This window comes from Leucoraja erinacea, chromosome 4 (assembly GCF_028641065.1).
Source record: "Leucoraja erinacea ecotype New England chromosome 4, Leri_hhj_1, whole genome shotgun sequence".
Classification (NCBI taxonomy): Eukaryota; Metazoa; Chordata; class Chondrichthyes; order Rajiformes; family Rajidae; genus Leucoraja; species Leucoraja erinaceus.
The window spans coordinates 29,912,123-29,931,590 of record NC_073380.1 but is presented as its reverse complement, the minus strand read 5'-3'; the positions used below and the strand labels follow the sequence as shown (position 1 = coordinate 29,931,590).

The 19,468-nt window shown below is 43.2% G+C and overlaps 1 protein-coding gene across 12 annotated transcripts in view; it reads right to left on the bottom strand.

The window, feature by feature from the left end:
• Nucleotides 1-19,468, bottom strand: part of LOC129696231 (receptor-type tyrosine-protein phosphatase mu-like) — a 905,597-nt gene that overhangs the window by 333,301 nt on the left and 552,828 nt on the right. For all 12 annotated transcript variants that reach the window (XM_055633926.1, XM_055633914.1, XM_055633916.1 and 9 more), the window contains exon 9: nucleotides 15,343-15,452. In XM_055633926.1, coding sequence (XP_055489901.1) covers nucleotides 15,343-15,452 — 110 coding nt within the window. The remainder of the gene's footprint in view (nucleotides 1-15,342; nucleotides 15,453-19,468) is intronic.

Below are 19,468 nucleotides of genomic sequence, written 5' to 3'. Positions count from 1 at the left end.
AGCAATAAACCAGCTGAGCTCACATGCCAAAGATAGACACAAAATGCTGGGGTAACTAAACGGGACAGGCAGCATCTCTGGAGAGAAGGAATGGGTGACATTTCGGGTCGAGATCCTTCTTCAGATTGAGTTACGCTTCTTCATACTCCCGCTGCGTTACTCCAACATTTTGTGTCTTCGGTGTAAACCAGCATCTGCAGTTCCTTCCTACACACAAGCTCATGTGTCAGCCATGGCTAAATATGTGACCCTGTGCTCCTCTATCAGAGGAGTGGAAGTTCAAGTCTCACTCCAGAGATTTGAATGCAAAAATCCAGGCCGACCCTCCAAGGTGGTTCATCTGTCAGAGGTTCCTTCCTTTCACTGACTTAATCAACTTGTTTAAGACAAGTAGCTAATGCACAGATGCAAAGAACTGCAGCTGCTGGAGTCTTGAGCAAAACACAAAGCGCTGGAGTAACTTAACGGGTCTGGCAGCATCTGTGGAGGGAATGGAAGTGCGACGTTTTGGGTTGGACACTTTTTCAGACTGAATGTAGTCTGGCGGAGAAAGTGGGAAAGGAGATGGAGGTAGGACAAAGTCTGAATAGAATGGAATTGAAAAACTTTATTGCCACATGTGACAAGTCACAGTGAAATTCTTTGCTTGAATACTCAAGGTATGCAAATAGCCGCCCTAAAAATAACATCGAGAAAGTTGCAAAGTATATTGCTAGCAGGTGGCACCCAAAGGATAGATGGAAATGAGACAAAAGGGCATCAAATAAGGAGAAATAGGGTGAAAAGTAAAGCCTGAGAGAAGGATAGCCCCTTTGCTATTACTAATATCTATCTCTCAATCAACATGGCTCAGACTAACTATTTGATCATTAGTGTTCTGTGATTTGAGCCAACTCACCCAGCAACATTGATTGTGCATTTACCACATTACAATAATGATGAAATTTAGACTTTAGACTTTAGAGATACAGAACGAAAATAGGCCCTTCGGCACCCCCCCCCCCCCACCCCCTGAATCCGCTCCGACTAGCAGTCACTCCATGCAGTAATACTATCCTACACACGAGGGACAATGTACAATTTTACAGAAGCTATTTAACCGACAAACCTGTACGTCTTAGGAAACCGGAGCACCCGGGGAAAACCCACACGGCCACAGGGAGAACGTACAAACTCCGTGCAGACAGCACCCATAGTCAAGGTCGAACCCGGGTCTCTGACGCTGTCAGGCAGCAGTCCAACTGCAGCGCCACCGTGCTGTGTCTGAAGAGGAGTTTGCTGCTGGAAGGCTGGTGGGACTGTTTATACGGGGAACTATTTAACTGCAAAACTGTCTATTTGTCTTGGACTGGGTCGCTTCAATCGATGCCAAAATTCCAAACAAAAAAATAAGGAGAAGACTGTTCAGTTTCACACGGAATGGTGATGAATGCTTGTTATTGTACCTGTGAAGTGCATTTGTCAGCAAGATGTGAATGTATTACAATTACCAGGCAGCTGAATCAACTGGGGATGATCACAGCTGTTGGTGAGTTCCGCTGTAACTGTTACAGTAAAGGACCTTTATTGTAATTATTTTGTGGGACCTAGGCTTCACTAACACGATTAATGCTTATTGGCCTTGGGAAAGTGGCAGTGAGCTGTGTTATAGTCACAGAGTCATACTGCACGAAAACAGACCCTTCAGCACATCTTGCCCACGGCGACCAAGGTACCCCATCTACACTGTCCCATATGCGTGCGTTTGGCCCATATCACTCTAAACCTATGCATGTACCCGTGCAAGTTTCTTTTAAATGTTGTTACAGTACCTGCCTCAACTACTTCCTCCAGCAGCTCGTTGCACATACCCACCACCCTCTGTATGGAAAAAGTTATTAAATCTTTCCCATTTCACTTTAAACCGATGCTTTTGAACCACTGCAATTCCACTGATACTGTCGGGAGTCCCAAGATTTTGACCCAGCAACGATAAGGGAATGGAGATATATTTCTAGATCTAGATGGTGGTCGATTTGGAAGGAAACCTTCACACAGTGAAGTTCCTATGGACTTGCAGCTCTTGGCGAGAGACACTGTCATAGAAATCCCAGTGAGCAACTGCCATGCATTTTGTAGATGAAACATAGAAACATAGAAATTAGGTGCAGGAGTAGGCCATTCGGCCCTTCGAGCCTGCACCGCCATTCAATATGATCATGGCTGATCATCCAACTCAATATCCCGTACCTGCCTTCTCTCCATACCCCCTGATCCCCTATTGTATGCACATGATGCACATGAACCACCAATACTCGAGGGAATAAATATATGGTTTTAGAAAGATACAGTGCGGAAACAGGCCCTTCGGCCCATCGAATCTATGCCGATCATTGATCCTCGTTCACTGACACTATCCTGCACACTAGGGATAATTTACAAATTTTACCAAAGCCAGTTCTCCTACTAACCTGTGTGGCTTTGGAGTACAGAAGGAAACTGGAGAACCTGGAAAGCTGGAAAAGAGGAGGGGGAGGAAAGAGCATGGCTGGTAATAGGTAAACTCAGACAAGAGGGGTTATTGATTGACAGATTGGTGTAGAAAGGCCAGAGATGAAAAGACAGGTGTAAGCCCAAAAGGATAAAGAGTCGCACATCGTGAAACTCGGGGGGTAGAAAAGCTGCAAAATATGTAGCCGGGGAAGGAATCTAGGTGGAGGGGGAGGGAAGAAACTGGTGCAAGGTCATCCAGGCTTCATGGAGTGAGCTCAGGTGGGGTAGGGTGTGGGGGCATCTTGGAATAGAATGGGGTGTGAGAAGGGGGCTGTTTGTGGGTCAGTTACCTGAAATTGGAGAATTAAGTGTTAAGCTAAAAGTGAAGAATTCAGTGTTTACCTAAAATTAGATATCTGCTTGAACCAATGCAATGTTTCACCAGAAAGTTTGCAGTGATTTAAGAAATGGTTCATCAGTGAAGCCCAGATTCCAAAAAAATAATTATGAAATGGTTATTTTGTAATTGAATATTGAGGATTCATCTGTGAACATCGCCGCTTTGGAAGATAGACCATTAATGAAGCAGCTGAAGATGGTTGAACCTGAGTCATAGAGTCACAGCACAATACAGTGTGGCAACAGGCCCTTGGGCCCAACTTTCCCACACTGGCCAACAAAGTCCCAGCTACACTAGTCACACTTGCCTGCACTTGGTCCATATCCCTCCAAACCTGTCCTATCCATATACCTGTCTAACTGTTTCTTAAGCGATGGGATAGTCGATAGACCACATGAGACGCTCACAGGAGATTGAAAAGAGGATTATGTGGATTATTAAACAGTGCCCTCCTCAGACTTCTTTAGAAACATAGAAATTAGGTTCAGGAGTAGGCCATTCAGCCCTTCGAGCCTGCACTGCCATTCAATATGATCATGGCTGATCATCCAACTCAGTATCCCGTACCTGCCTTCTCTCCATACCCCCTGATCCCCTTAGCCACAAGGGCCACATCTAACTCCCTCTTAAATATAGCCAAAGAACTGGCCTCAACTACCCTCTGTGGCAGAGAGTTCCAGAGATACACCACTTTCTCGTACTTTAAGCTAAATGTAAATAGTATGTCGATGGCTGGTAGAATCGGGTGGGAGATGATGTACATATGGGGAAAATAAAATGGGTTTGGTCAAAGATTAGTACAAATGGGTTTTTGGTGGTTGGCATGCAACGAATGCATTTCGTTGTCTCTGTACTGTACACTGACAATGACAATTAAATTGAATCTGAATCTGAATCTGATCTGATCTGATGCACCCAGTGAACCAAAGGCCCTGTTTCTCACTCTAACCCCCACAAGGATTCTGATTTCAATAATCTCAAAGATCTTGAATATCTTGATTATCCACCTCACCTCTGCTCACCATTTTATAACATTCATACAAAAATCAATAGAAAATATAGATTTTAGTCAGAATTCTTATCAGCTTTAGTCCTGAAAGAAAAGCAGACCAAAATGTTTTATTGATAGAATGTTGTAACTGAAAATAAAGATAAAATGATGAGTAGGGCAGCCGTTCGCACTCTGTGCTCATTAATACAACAATCTTGAAATTATGTGATGAGTCAAAGGTCTACAGATAATCCAGTGATGCCAATCTATTTTGTGTCATGTGCTTCACATGGTATTTCAAGTTTTACTGAAGGATCAAAGAAAATTTTTGAGTAGGTATTATGCTGATCGTTAATAGTCCAGTACTTCATCTGAAAAGAGAAATGTAATTATTCTACATGGGATTGATCAAGACAATAAAGGACAGCACTGTGGCGCAGAAGTAGAGTTGCTGCCTTACAGTGCCAGAGATCCTGACCATGCCAGAATTCTCACTTAACTTTTTTTCTCTGTTTCCAGCCGGGCAACCTAGGCAGCTTTTTAGGTTGTCAAATGATAGTTTAGGTGGTCATTTAAGATGGCTTGCATGACGTGTGTGATAATGTGCTCGGACGAAGTGCGGAGTTGTCAGTCGGAATTATGCTCAATGAAGCATTCACACATTATTTCTGCTTTGAATAAAGTCACAAACTAAACATATTCACCAACCAAGACATGATATATACCACAATGACAGCAAAATTATAATACAGCATCTCAACCCTTTTTTCATGTAGCAATGAATGCAATTTCTATTATTTCTTTCCACTTCCAAACAAAAATGTAGCTGGATTATTCAGCGTAATGATCAACTTCGGTGAGACCAAGCGCAGGCTTGGTGATCGCTTCGCACAACACCTCCAATCAGCTCGCAATAATCAACCTGATCTCCCGGTGGCTCAGAACTCCCTCCCATTCCGAATCCAACCTTTCTGTCTGGGCCTCCTCCATGGCCAGAGTGAGGCCCACCGCAAATTGGAGGAGCAGCACCTCATATTTCGCTTGGGTAGTTTACACCCCAGCGGTATGAACATTGGCTTCTCCAATTTCAGGTAGTCCTTGCTTGCTTCCTCCCCCCCTCCCCCCCCCCCCCCCCCCCCCCCCTCCATTCCCAGCTCTCCCACAACCTACTGTCTCCACCTCTTCCTTTCTTTTTTATCATTGCCCAAGGACATCAATGACAGATTTTTGAAATATTATCAGACACTTTATTCAGCCAAAAAAAAACAGACTGTACTATGAGAATGGCAACATTCTTAAAGAAATGTAATCTTTCAGGGTTAGATCAGAGAGAGAGGGAATTATTAGGTGCTGAAATTTCAATGAAAGATATTGAAGTCCATCAAATCCTTGAAAAATGGAAAGGCCGTAGTCTAAATGGACTTTCTGAATTTTATTAAAAATTAATTATTTGATCTCCCCACGCCAACAGACATTATATAATTATGCTTTCACACAGCAGGTGTTGCCAGAAACTTTAAATGAATCAACAATAACACATACCAAAAAATTGACAAAGATCTTGAAGATCATATAGAGCAATAGCTCTTTTAAATACCGATCAAAAGATTTTAACAAAAATATTAGCCCACGGATTAAGCTTAGTAATTCATAAATTAATACACCCCGATCAAACAGGTTTTATCCCAAAACGCTATCTATATTACTAAAAGTCTGTTCTTGACCGGTTTTGGCCATCTGTGCTGCGATTTCCAAGAAAATGTCGCCATCTACGGCCGTCATTTTTGGCCACCTCGCTCAGAGCCCCCCTCCACCGCATGTGTGCCGAGGATTTTTCCAGTCGATTAAAAATGACAGAGCTATTAATGATTTTACAAAATTCCTCATTCTCTCTGCTGCCCCCACTGGTGGCAGGGGGATGGACTATAAAACCAGGAAGTGGTGTGCCTCAATTAGTCTGCAAGCTGGAGGAAGGCAAAGGGTCACGTTTCTCTGAGCTGTGAATAACACTGAACACATGTTCACACAACTGTAAGTACCCTTAATGTGGTTTGAAAATGAAAATACGGTTAAAGTAAAAAAGCACTGCCTGCAAATGGTTTGTTTGGGGGGGGGGGGGGGGGGGGGGGGGGTTGGGTTGAGTTGAAATAAAAAGGCACTCTCACCCCCCCCCCCCCTCCCTCTCCCCCCCCCCCCCCTCCTCCCCCCCTCTCCCCCTCTCCCCCCCCTCCCTCCCCCCCCCCTCTCCTCTCCCCCCCCCTCCTCCCCCCCCCCCCTTCCTCTCCCCCCTCTCCTCTCCCCCCTCTCCTCACCCCCCCCCTCGCCTCTCCTCTCCACCCCCCCTCTCCTCCTCCCCTCTCTCCTCTCCCGCCCTCTCCTCCCCCCCCCCCCCCCTCTCTCCCCCTTCTTCTATTCCCCCTCTCCTCTCTTCCCTCCTCTCCTCTCCACTCCCCCCCTCTCTCTCACCCCTCTTTTTCTCCCCCTCCTCCCCTCCATCCCCTCCCCCACCACCCCTCCCCTAAACCCCCCTCCCCTCCACACACCCCTAACCCCTTCCCTCCACCCCCTCCCTCTCCCTGGTCCCCACCTCTCCCCCTCCCATCATCTCACCCCCTCTCAGCACACACCCCTCACTCCCCCCCCCTCTCCTCTCTCCCCCCTCTCCTCTCCCCCTGTCCTCAACCCCCTCTCCTCTCCCTCCCCTCTCCTCTCTCTCCCCCCTCTCTTTCTCCCCTCTTTTTTCCCACTACCCTCCATCCCCTCCCCCACCATCCCTCCCCTACCCCCCCCCCCCCCCTCCAGACTCCCCTACCCCCTTCTCTCACCCTCTCCCCCTCCGCTCACCTCTCCCCCTCCCCTCACCTCTCCCCCGCTCTTCTCTCTCCCCCTCCTCACTCTCACCCTCTCTCTCTCCTCCCCTCCACCCCCACCTTTCCCCTCTCACTCACCCCCCCTCTTCTCCTCCCCCCCACCCCCTCTCCCTCTTGCCCCTCTCTCTGTGTCTCTGCCCCTTCTCTCTCTGCCCTCACTCTCTACCCCCCCCCCCCCCTCTCTAGATGTGACTGCAAGTTGGGGGCTATGCATCAGTAGATAGGGTGGTTATGGGATAAAAGGAGCAAATTAATAATATTAATATAATATCAAGGGGGGTAATTAGCGTGAGTGCCGGGGGGAGGGGGGATAGTTAGTGTTTGTGACTTTGCATGCCGCCTCCCCCCCCCCCACAACCGCACGCTGGGGGAACAGACCCAACGGGTCTGCACTTGGTCTAGTTCATTCTATAATTCGAGACGATTGTTTAATATAATATACTGAAATAGAATAGCTAATGTAGATTTAGCAGTCATCTCATTAGATGCTGAAAAAGCATTTGATCAGGTCGAATGGTCCTATCTCTTTTCTGTGATGGAAAATTTTCAATTGGGTGAGAAGTTTAGTACATGGGTTAAACTCCTATATACTAATCCATCAGCTAGAATATTGACAAATCAAATGTTATCAGCTAAATTCAATCTGTCTAGAGGTTGAAGACACGAATGCCCACTATCTCAGTTACTATTTGCTTTAGCTATTGAACCACTTGCAGAAAGTATCAGAGCTCATCCAGAAATTTATGGGTACAATACTAAAGATACAGTTAATACAATTTTCTTTATATGCAGATGATGTATTATTGTACATCACAAATTCAGAAACTAGTATTCCGAATTTATTAAATCTTTTAACGCAATTTGGCTCATTCTTGGGTTATAGAATTAATTGGAATAAAAGTGAAATTATGCCAATAACGGAACCAAATCCATATATATTGCAACAATCTCCTTTTAAAATAGTTTACGAAAAGTTTAAATATCTTGGAATTTATGTGGCTAAGAAATACGCGTATTTTTTTTAAATCAAACTTCCCTACTTCATAAACTACATAAGAATATTCAATATTGGAAAACAGTTCCCATTTCAATGTTTGGTAGAATGCCATAAAAATGATTTTCCTTCCACAATTACTGTGCTTATTTCAATCAATTCCGATCTATCTTCCAAAATTTTTTTTTTTTTAAACTTGACAATTGTTACAAGTTTTATTTGGGACTACAAGAACCATAGAATAAGTAAAAAAAAACACCTGTGTAAATCTAAGATGAATGGAGGATTAGTTTTACCAAATGTTCTATTTTATTTTTGGGCAGTTAATATTAAAAATATGAACATCTGGTTGGAGGATATGGACCAACAACCAGATTGGTTAAAGATGGAAAAAGAGGACTGCCTACCTTTTGAAATTGGCACGATTTTGTTAACACCTACAAAATTGATTAAAAAAACATAGTGGAAACCCGATAATACATAGTGGTATGTGAACCTGGAAACAATTAAAAAATACTTTAAAATTGGATAATTTATCACTTCTTCCTATCTAAAATAACCCCTCATTTAAACCATCCATGTTAGATAAAGGATTTGCAAAATGGAAAAACTATGGAATTACAAAAGTGGGACACCTTTATCAAAAGGGTATCCTTCTTTCATTCCAGGAGCTACATAAGAATTATGGACTACATCAAAAATAATTTATTTCGATACTTGCAACTTAGAGATTAATTAAAATCACATACACAAGTGTATAGAACTATGGACCCAGAAATCCTCGATGATTCTTTGAATAAACATCCTTACACAGATAAATTAATATTCTACATTTATAATATCCTGTTAGATACTGAGGACCCGTCGACAGAACCACACTGACAAGCATGGGAAAATGAATTGGCTCAATCCATAACGAAGGATATATGGGATGAAAGCTTACAACATATACATTACTGTTCGTTAAACGGCAGACATTCTTTAATAGAATTTAAAGTATTACATAGATTATATTACTCAAAAACAAAATAAAACAGAATTTTTCCAAATATCTCACCTATCTATGAAGAATGTCAATACCTAGAAGCCAACATCTCATACCTTGGTAAATTGCATAAAAATCAAAACATTTTGGATGGATATTTTTTAAATTATTTCTGAAGTTGTTAATATTCAATTGAATCTTGATCCAAAATTAAAAATATTGGGAATATTCGAACAAAGTATAAAACTTACAACAAATCAAAGAAATGTTCATGATTACAGTATAATAACTGGGAAAAAATTAATACTAAGATTTTGGAAAAACCCAACAATCCCCACAATTAAAATGTGGATTATAGAAATGTCTGAGACCTTACACTTGGAAAAAATTAGACTTGGCTTAACTGACAAATCAGAACAATTTGCTAGAATATGGTCTCCATTTATTGATTTTTTAAAGAGGTAAATTGGTTCAACATGAAAACTAGAATGAAACCTGAGCTCAGGATTGGATGAAAAACAACGCCTTATAATCTACGGACCTATCTCCAAAATTGTTATTATTGGTAATTTTCTTTTATAGACTTTTCTCTTCAGTTCTATCTTTCAAAAAATTCTATAAAAAGAACAGAAGCTTTGTATGAATGTAATTGATAAACAAACCGTGTTGCTATTATGTTTCTAATAAAAATAATTATTTAAAAAAAAGAGGACCCGCTCGGAGATGAACGGCAGGTGTCCTCAGTGCTTGCCAAGCCAGACAAAATGACACAGCTTTTAGGTTGCCCGGCGGGACTTTATGTGGCCATTGGCACCCGGCCAACCATTAATTTTGAGGCCTGCATGCTGTTTGTATGGATTTATACGTTCTCTCCATGACTGCGTGGCGTGTATAGGATGGGACTAGCGCACAGGTATCGGTAGTCAGCGCGGACTTGGTGGGTAGAAAGACCTGTTTCCGCGCTGCATCTCTAAACCAAACTAAGACAGAAGCACGAAGGATTGTAGATGCTGGAATCTGAAGCATGTGTTAGAGGGACTCAGTGATTCCACCAACTACTGTGGAACAAAATGGACAGTCACTATTTCAGGTCAGGTCCCTTAGTCTGGATTACAATCAAGAACAAGAGACTGCTTTGGGATGGATCTGTACTCTTGTTGTAACATGCCAACATTTCCCACAGGAAACATGCATTTGACTGCACAGTCTTTGTAAGAGAATAGGAAATAATGCTAACTTAAGCTGTTCCTTTATTGATTTAATGCCGTGCCTTGTACCCATGGCTCTTGTTACATGATCCCCACAACAGACAACATTGCAGGCTCATCATACAAGTGGCAGGTGATTGGATACATTTATTGAGCAATAATATAGGTTTAGGTTAATTATTATTACACGTACCGAGGTACAGTGAAAGTTTTTTTTTGTGCGCTATTCAATCAAGGGCGATAATAGTATTAAAAAAATAATCAAGCCAAACGCAAGTACAATAGGTAGAGCAAAAGATACAGAGCCTCTTGGCTATATACAACCTGTCTAACCAAAGCAGGGATGAAATAAACTATAATACAAAATATCTTTAGACTCACCAACAATGGTTTTAAATTAACACTATTGATGACTGTTTTCACGTTACCCAGCTGTTATCAGGCAATGGAACGATCCTACCACCAACTAGAGTGCAGTCCTGAGCTATTATCTACCTCATTGGAGACCCTCGGGCTATCTTTAATCGGACTTTACAGGCATTATCTTGCATTAAACGTTATTCACGTTATTCCCTTTATCGTCTATCTGTACACGGCGGATGGCGCAATCATAATCATGTTTTGTCTTTCCGCTGGCTGGTTTGCACGCAACAAGAGCTTTTCACGGTACATCGGTACATGTGACAATGAACCAAAACTAAACTCAAACTCATTGTTGAAACGTATTGTTCACATCAAAGGAAAAAGTATCAATGAGTTACTGAATATGCCAGATTAAGGAAGTTGAAGCATCGTCAGAAGAGTGTGAACATTAAATGAGTCTCTTTTACTTTATCTGTTAATTCATTTTCTTCAAAACAAATCCTTTGTGTTTTGGTGACCCTACTTGAATCTTAATCATGTACCGCAGACTTTCAAGTGGTTTGTTCAAATTCTATGCAATTGTGTTATTGCAATAATTTTGAAAGGACCCTAGACTTAGGAATTAGATAAGATCATTTTTGAACCAATGTGACATGAAATGACTTTTAACGGGCAATTCTTAGATCATAAGAACCTGAGAACATGAGAAAATAAGAGCAGGATTAGGCAAATACACCTCAAACCTGCCCCGTCATTCATGGCCAGTCTGTCCCAGGCCTCAAAACCTTATATATGCCAGTTCTGCATGGGCCTCAATTGTCGACTTGCTAGTCAGACCCTGTGATGAAATGTAGTTTGTGGGTAAATCAAGTTCAGAAGATCAAGAAAACAGTTGCAACACACTAAGATTGGGCGGCACGTTGGCACAGCAGTAGAGTTCATCCGTTCTTAAATCATAGGAGCAGAATTAGGCCATTTGGCTCCGAGTCCTCTCTGCCATCCAATCATGGCTGATTTATCTTTCCCTCTCAACTCCATTTTCCTGCCTTCTCCCCATAACCTTTGTCGCACTTACTAATTACGACCCTATTAATCTCCATTTTAATAATACCCACAGCCGTCAGTGGCAATTAATTCCAAGGATTCACCACCATCTGGCTAAAGAAATTATGCCTCATCTCCTTTGTCAAGGTATGTCCTTTCATTCTGAGCTGCTGGCTCACAGCTCCAGTGACCCAGGTTCGATCCTGACCAGGGCAGCTGTCTATATGGAGGTTGTACATCCCCCGTGTGAGAGCGTGGACTTTCTCCAGGTGCTCTGGTTTCATCTCATATTACGAAGACAAGCAGGTTTGTAGGTTAATTGGTTTCTGTAAATTGTCCCTAGTATGTTGGATGCAAAAGTGTGACAAAATAGAACCAGGGTATAGGTGATCGATTTTTAGTTCAGTTTACAGATATAGCGTGGAAACGTGCCCTTCAGCCACCAAGTCCCTGCTGATAGCACCTGTTGTCAGGATCAAACCCAGGTCTCTATCGTTGCAAGGCAGCAACTCTAACGCTACACCACTGTGCCGTACTAAAGGGTAGGCTAAAGGGCTTGTTTCTATGTTGTACCTCTAAACATAAACTAAACATATCATTCAATCCCATAATTTAAAGCTACAGATGCTATTCTTATGTAAGACACAAAATGCTGGAGTAATTCTGCGTGTCAGGCAGCATCTCTGAAGAAAAAGAATAGGTGACGTTTTGGGTCCAAAGCTTTCGTCAGACTGCTATTCTTATGCCCCCGTCCCACTTAGGTGATTTTTTATGCGACTACAGCAACTAGATTGTCGCCACATGGTCGCCGGGGTGTCACCTGTATGGTCGTGAGTAGTCTTCTCAGTCACCCAAAGAATTGTAGCGTTTTTCTGGTCGCCGCTGGATTTTGAAATGTTCAAACCTTTTCGGCAACAGTCGGCGATAGTTGGCTTGAAGCCAATGAGCGTAGCTTGACTTCTCCTGATATAGGTGCTGTTGTAGGTTGTCGCCAGGATGACGTAGGTTGTCGCTGATGCTGACTTTGGGAAATTCCATTGGCGACTACCTACGTGAACCTACATCAACCGGCGACAGGTACCGGCGACTGAATTGCCTTACCTTGTCATAGCTTGTCGCGGGTATGTCATAGGTTGTCGTTGGTGTGGTCGTAGGTGGACGTCCTAATGGGTCGCCGTGTGTCAATAGCTTGCCGTAGCTTGGAGTCGACTAGGTGGTAGGTTGTTGTAGATATTGTCGTAGACATTGTCGTAGGGGGGGTCCAGTTGCCGGTTTGTCGGCGACAGTCGCCGGCAGTTGCCGAAAAAAATCACCAAAGTGGGACAGGCCCATTATGCTTCGGTCATAATGCTATTTGAGGTGGATATTTCTGATGTGTTGCAGTAACAGCCTCCCATCACTGGTGGCTCTGCAGGTAGAATTAAATCCAGTTTACCAGTGCGACTTGCATTCTAAATCTGAAGTGGTAATTGTAAAAGGGAAAGAATGACAGTGGCAATATTTTACAATGTTGTGGATGTCTGTGCAAAACTCTACCTGAGAGAACCACCATGCCTGCAGAACAGCACATCAATGCCTCTACCTCCTTGTGTAAGAAGGACATGTAGATGCTGGTTTAAACTAAAGATAGACACAAAAAGCTGGAGTAACTCAGCAAGATAGGCAGCATCTCTGGAGAGAAGAAATGGATGATGTTTCGAGACCCTTCTTCAGACTGGTTAGGGTTAAGGGAAACAAGAGATATAGACGGTGATGTAGAGGGATAAAGAACAATGAATGAAAGATATGCAAAAAAGTAACGATGATAAAAAAAACAGGCCATTGTAAGCTGTTTATAGGGTGAGAATGAGAGGCTAGTGCGACTGGTGGGGGAGGGATAGAGAGAGAGGGAATGCCGGGGCTACCTGAAGTGAGAGAAATCAATATTCATACCACTGAGCTGTAAGCTGCCCAAGCGAAATATGAGATGCTGTTCCTCCAATTTGTGTTTAGCCTCACTCTGACAATGGAGGAGACTGAGGACAGAAAGGTCTGTGTAGGAATGGGAAGGAGAATTAACATGTCCAGCAACCGGAAGATTAGGTTGGTTCACGCGGACTGAGCGAAGGTGTTCCGCGAAACGATCGCCCAGTCTGCGTTTGGTCTCACCGATGTACAAGAGTCCACATCTTGAACAATGGATACAGTAGATGAGGTTGGAGGGTGTGCAAGTGAACCTCGGCCTAACCTGAAAGGACTGTCAGGGTCCCTGGATAGAGTCGAGGGAAGAGGTATAGCGACAGATGTTCCATCTTCTGCAGTTGCAGTGGAAGGTACCTGGGGAGAGGGTGGTGTGGGTGGGAAGGGATGAGTTAACCAGGGAGTTGCAGAGGGAACGGTCTCTACAGAAGGTGGAAAGGGGTGGAGATGGAAAAAATGTGGCTAGTGGTGGGATCCGGTTGGAGGTGGTGGAAAAATCGGAGGATTGAGCGGAGCACCAAGGCAAATTCTTTGTATGAGTGCATACTTGGACAAAAATTTATTCATTCATTCATTTTATTACAGAACAAATGACAGATGATGAGGATATTTATTGGCAACGACGCATGCTGTATGTACAGGCAAATGTTCTCTTGCGTACGTTTTGTGCATGTACAGATGTGGTGAAGATGTCGCTGTTTAGAACATATTGCACACCACTCTATACTGCGCACCTGTGGTCGAACTATGGAAAGACAAGTTTGCAGAGACTAAAGATATAATGATGCCCTGAGAACACTCCTCAGGAAACCTTGATGGTGTAACATGTTTGTGGCTGCAGGAGTCAGTACATTAGAAGCTATCCTAAGAAATCATATGTATAAATTCATCTGCAGGATAAATGACTCTAAAAATGTAATTATTGTGGCCTTGTCAAACATAAGGTTTAGCACTACACGCTACGAATCCCAGTTGTGGAGACACTGGTATCATTCTCGTTGTAGGAAATTGATCATTCTTTTTATTCTGGATTTTAATTCACGTATTGTGCTTTTTAAAAATATATAATTGATGATGCTTTTATGTGATATACTAAGATTTTATATGTATTTTATGATATTTTTAATATGCAATGTATTTTAATGTAATCTTGTCCTTGTTTGGACCTTGAGTCTGAAATAAAGTTTATTATTATTATTATTATTCATTAATTATGTGTTGTATGCAATGGTTGATAGGGTGGAAGGTAAGGACCTGGGGGACCTAGCAGGCTTAGGAAGTTCGACTTGTCTTCAACAACTTTCACCGAAAGCATTTTATCGGGATGCATCACAGCATGGTTTGGGAACAGCTCCATCCAAGACTGCAAGAAATTGTGGAGAATTGTGGATGCAGCCCAGTTTATTACACAAACCAACCTCCCTTCCATTGCCTTTATTTACACCTCACGCTGCCCCGGCATAATCAAGGCATAATCAATGACGACTCGCACCCCGACCACTCCCTCTCCCATTAGGCAAAAGTGCGAAAATGCATACCTCCAGATGCAGGGATAGTTTCTTCACAGTTGTTAGCAGGCAACGGAACCATCCTACTAACAGCTGGAGAGCAGTCCTGAGATAGTATCTACCTCATTTGACACCCTTGGACCATCTTTGATTGGCTTTTCCTGGGCTTTATCTTGCACTAAACACTATGCTCATTATCGTGTATCTGTACGATGTGGGTGGCTTGATTGTAATCATGTATTATGTTTCCGCTGACTGGTGAGCACACTACCAAAACTTGGTACACGTGATGATAAACTAAACTCAAAATTACAAAGAGGAGGTTTATTCTTTCAATTTCCACACTGTCTCAACTGAAAGTATTGAGCAATGTTGAATTATGGTCCCAGGTGTCAAATGATCCTTAGAGGCTGTTCAAAAATGAAGTTAAGTCTTCAATGCCAGCATGCATTTGATACCAGTGACGCTGCATGTTGACCCATTTTTTTGTGAAGTAAATAATTTTAAACTGCAAAATTGGGCAAGCAAAGAATAATATATATTTTTACCTCATAGAGTGTGATGATACCGAATGTTTCAATCGGCTCTTTCCAGAGTAGATATATCTTCTCCTCAAAGGTGCTTCCTTGCACTGATTCTTTGGGGATTGTACCAGGCACTAATGGGCAGACATAAAAAAGAAGTCAGTAAAGAGAATAATAGATTTTCTCTGTCTACTTGACAAGAACATAGCAGCCTCAGGTCCCAAATAACAGATAATGGTGTGTAATCTCCATTCATTGTCACTGACAGCTCAAACAACACAGCTCAGCTTATTGACCTCAGCATCTATACGGCACTGAGCAGCGCAGTTATCTGAGGAGCTTCAGAAGCTAACTGGTACAGGAAGTGAGCATAGCGCTGATGATACTTGCTACATAACTCACAACTGACTGTCGCAACAGTCATCTTCCAAATTACCAGAACAGATTAAAGTCAATGTACTCTGTGTTTCTCTTAAAGGTACAGATTCTAGGTAGATGCCTTCCTTGAAACCATCTGACTTGGAGAAATCAGAGACACTTATTAAGAACCACCGTATTGTAACTTCATAAGTCATAGGGACAGAAGTAGGCCGATCAGCCTATCCAACCTACACCATCATCCATTCATAGCTGATCTTTCTTTCCCTCTCAATCCCATTCAGTTTAGTTTAGTTTAGTTTAGTTTAGTTTAGTTTAGAGATACAGAGTGGAAACGGGCCCTTCAACCCACTGAGGCCACGCCGACCAGCAGTCCCCGTATATTAGCACTATCCCACTCACTCCGGACAATTTACAATTTTTACCAAAGCCAATTAACCTACAAAACTTTGGAGTGTGGGAGGAATCTGGAGCACCCGGGGAAAACCCATAGGGCCACGGGAAGAAGGTACATACTACGTATAAAAAGAACCTGTAATCAGGATCGAACCTAGGTCTCTGGCGCTGTAAAAAGCAGTAACTCTACCTCTGCGCCACTGTACCACCCATGCCATATAACTATATAACACATAAACAAGGGAGAATAGTAAATTGGATCCAAAATTACCTTGGTGATACGAACATAGAATATTGAACAGTACAACACAGGATTAGACGTTTCGGCCCAAAATGTCTATGCTGAACATGATGCCAAGATAAACTAATCTAATATATGATCCATATAAACAAGGAGACAGTGGATAAATGTGAGGCAAAAACAGGAAGGCAGATTATTATCTAAATGATGTCAAGTTGGGAAAAGGGGAAATACAGTGGGGTCTGGGGGGTCCTTGTTCATCAATCAATGAAAGTAAGCATGCAGGTACAGCAGGCAGTGAAGAAAGCGAATGGCATGTTGGCCTTTATAACAAGAGGAGTTGAGTATAGGAGCAAAGAGGTCCTTATGCAGTTGTATAGGGCCATAGTGAGACCACACCTGGAGTATTGTGTGCAGTTTTCGTTCCCTAATTTGAGGAAGGACATCCTTGCTATTGAGGGAGTGCAGCGTAGGTTTACAAAGTTAATTTACAAGGATGGCGGGGCTGTTATATGCTGAGAGAATGGAGCAGCTGGGCTTGTATACTCTGGAGTTTAGAAGGATGAGAAGGGATCTTATTGAAACATATAAGATTATTAAGGGTTTGGACACACTAGAGGCAGGAAACATGTTCCCGATGTTGGGGGAGTCCAGAACCACGGGCCACAGTTTAAGAATAAGGAATAAGCCATTTTGAACAGAGACGAGGAAACACTTTTTCGCACAGAGAGTTGTGAGTCTATGGAATTATCTGCCTCAGAGGGTGGTGGAGGCAGGTTCTCTGGATGCTTTCAAGAGAGAGCTAGATAGGGCTCTTAAAAATAGCGGCGTCAAGGGATATGGGGAGAAGACAGGAACGGGATAACGAGGCAGAGAAATCCACAGAAATGTTGCAGCATTTTGTGTCAAACTTTGTTGCCTCCTTCCAACACATTTTCTCTATAAGTGACTTGTTGAGTTTTTATAGAGGGTAAAAGAAAGAAACACACTCACATAACAATGTGCTCTTTCCCCACACCCCTGTAATATTTCTCCTTTTCTAATCATACATAAAGTCTAGCAATGTACACCTCAACATTTCCCTGTATTTCCCCATCAGAAATGTTAGTTGGAAGTTACAGGCGTCCTGATTGTTGGAATTGACAATTCACAGAGTGTAGCAGGTGCTACAGAGTTCGACCCATGGCATTGGCACAGTGCCCCCTGCTGCCAGCGGTCAGATGGGCTAATACCAAGCAGACGGTTATTAGAAGCAGAAGGGTAGACAGTCTCTTGTGGAGTACACTGGTGCCCAAACATGTCTGTGATTTAATATCACTGCCTGAGAGAATCTGGCTGGAATCCATCTCCCATTGAAGTTAAAAAATAATTTAGAGATGTGCACCAGTCAAAGGACACGCTCCAAAATTACATATCAGTTTTACCTTCCAAACCTTTGCTGACATGTCAGCCATGAAAAACAGCAGCAGTCCTGCTTAATGTGCCCCCATTGAAGTCAATGAGACCAAACATTGGCAGGCAATTACAGCCAGCGGTTATCACATTTGCAGTTATTTAGCAATGGCAATGAAAGGCACATCACGTTGCCAATGCTTAGTTTAAACTTCACAACTGCGCAGACCTTTGTGTGTGCTCGTTAGGCACGTTGTTTTTTCCTTTATTTTTCTATTCCATTGCAGCAATTTGCAGAAGTCGCTGCCTCAAAAGGGCAGCCAGCATCATCAGACCTACACCACCCTGGCCATGCTCTCATTTCACTCCTGCCATCGGGAAGAAGGTGTAGGAGCCTGAAAACTGTAATGTCCAAGTTCAGGAGCAGCTTCTCCTCACAACTATCAAGTTATTTAAACCTCTAACCTCCAAATGGAATACATAGACTTGGGTGGCATTGTTTCTGAGGGCATTGTTTTTATAAAATATATACTGAATCTCTTTTGTTGCTGTTTATTATTGTGTTTGCAGAGTACTATGTTTACATATCTCTCCACCACTCTCCCCCTGGACTCAACCCCCATCTCACCTGATGATCTCACAAACCATCTCAACTCCACCTTGTCTACCTCCCTCAACACTCTGGCCCCCCTCAAAACAAGAACCGTAACTTTCAACACATCTTCACCCTGGTACACACCTGCACTTTGTAAACTGAAACAGACTGGTTGCCGACTTGAACGACTCACAAAGAAATCATCTCTCACAGTCCACCTTGAAGCTTACAAACTCCACCTCACTGACTACAAAGATGCACTCATTGCTGCAAAATCTTCCTACCTCTCCTCGATATTCACCGACCCCTGCCTAAACCACAGAACCCTATTCTCCATGGTGGGCAACCTCCTCAAGCCTCAAGCCAACACTCTCCCTACCTCTACTCCAGATCTCTGCAACTCATTCCTCCACTTTTTCGCTGATAAAATCAGCACCATCTATCAATCTTTATCCCCTGTACCCGACTCCCCAGCATCTACTCCACCACCTACCAAGGCCCCTCCTTTCAACATCTCCACTGACCTCCTTACCCCTCCTCCACATTGCTTCCTCTCCCAGTTTGACCTGGTCACCCCTATTGAAATCTCCAAACGCATCTGCTCTTCCAAATCCACTACCTGCTCCCTCGACCCTCTCCCCACTCCTCTGTTGAAGTCCTGCCTCCCCGTTCTCTGCCCCTACCTCACTAATCCCTTCAACTCCTCATTGTCCCAAGGAATTGTCCCCTCCGCTTTCATAAACTGCTGCTGTCACACCAATCTTAAAGAAACCTGGTCTTGACCCCTCCTCTCTCATTAACTATCGCCCAATCTCAAACCTCCCCTTTCTTTCAAAAACCCTGGAGCGTATCGTTGCGTCACAACTTCATTCCCACCTCCTTGCGTATAACCTACTTGAACCCCTCCAAACTGGCTTTCGCCCCCTCCATAGCACAGAAACTGCTCTCCTCAAAGTCCTCAACGACCTCCTCACCTCTGCTGACACTGGTTCCCTCAACATCCTCATCCTCCTCGACCTGAGCGCAGCCTTCGATACAGTGAACCATAACATCCTGCTCACCAGACTCAAAGACCTCGGCATTGAAGTTTCTGCACTCAGCTGGCTCCGTTCCTACCTTTCCAACAGATCCCACTTCATCTCTCTCCA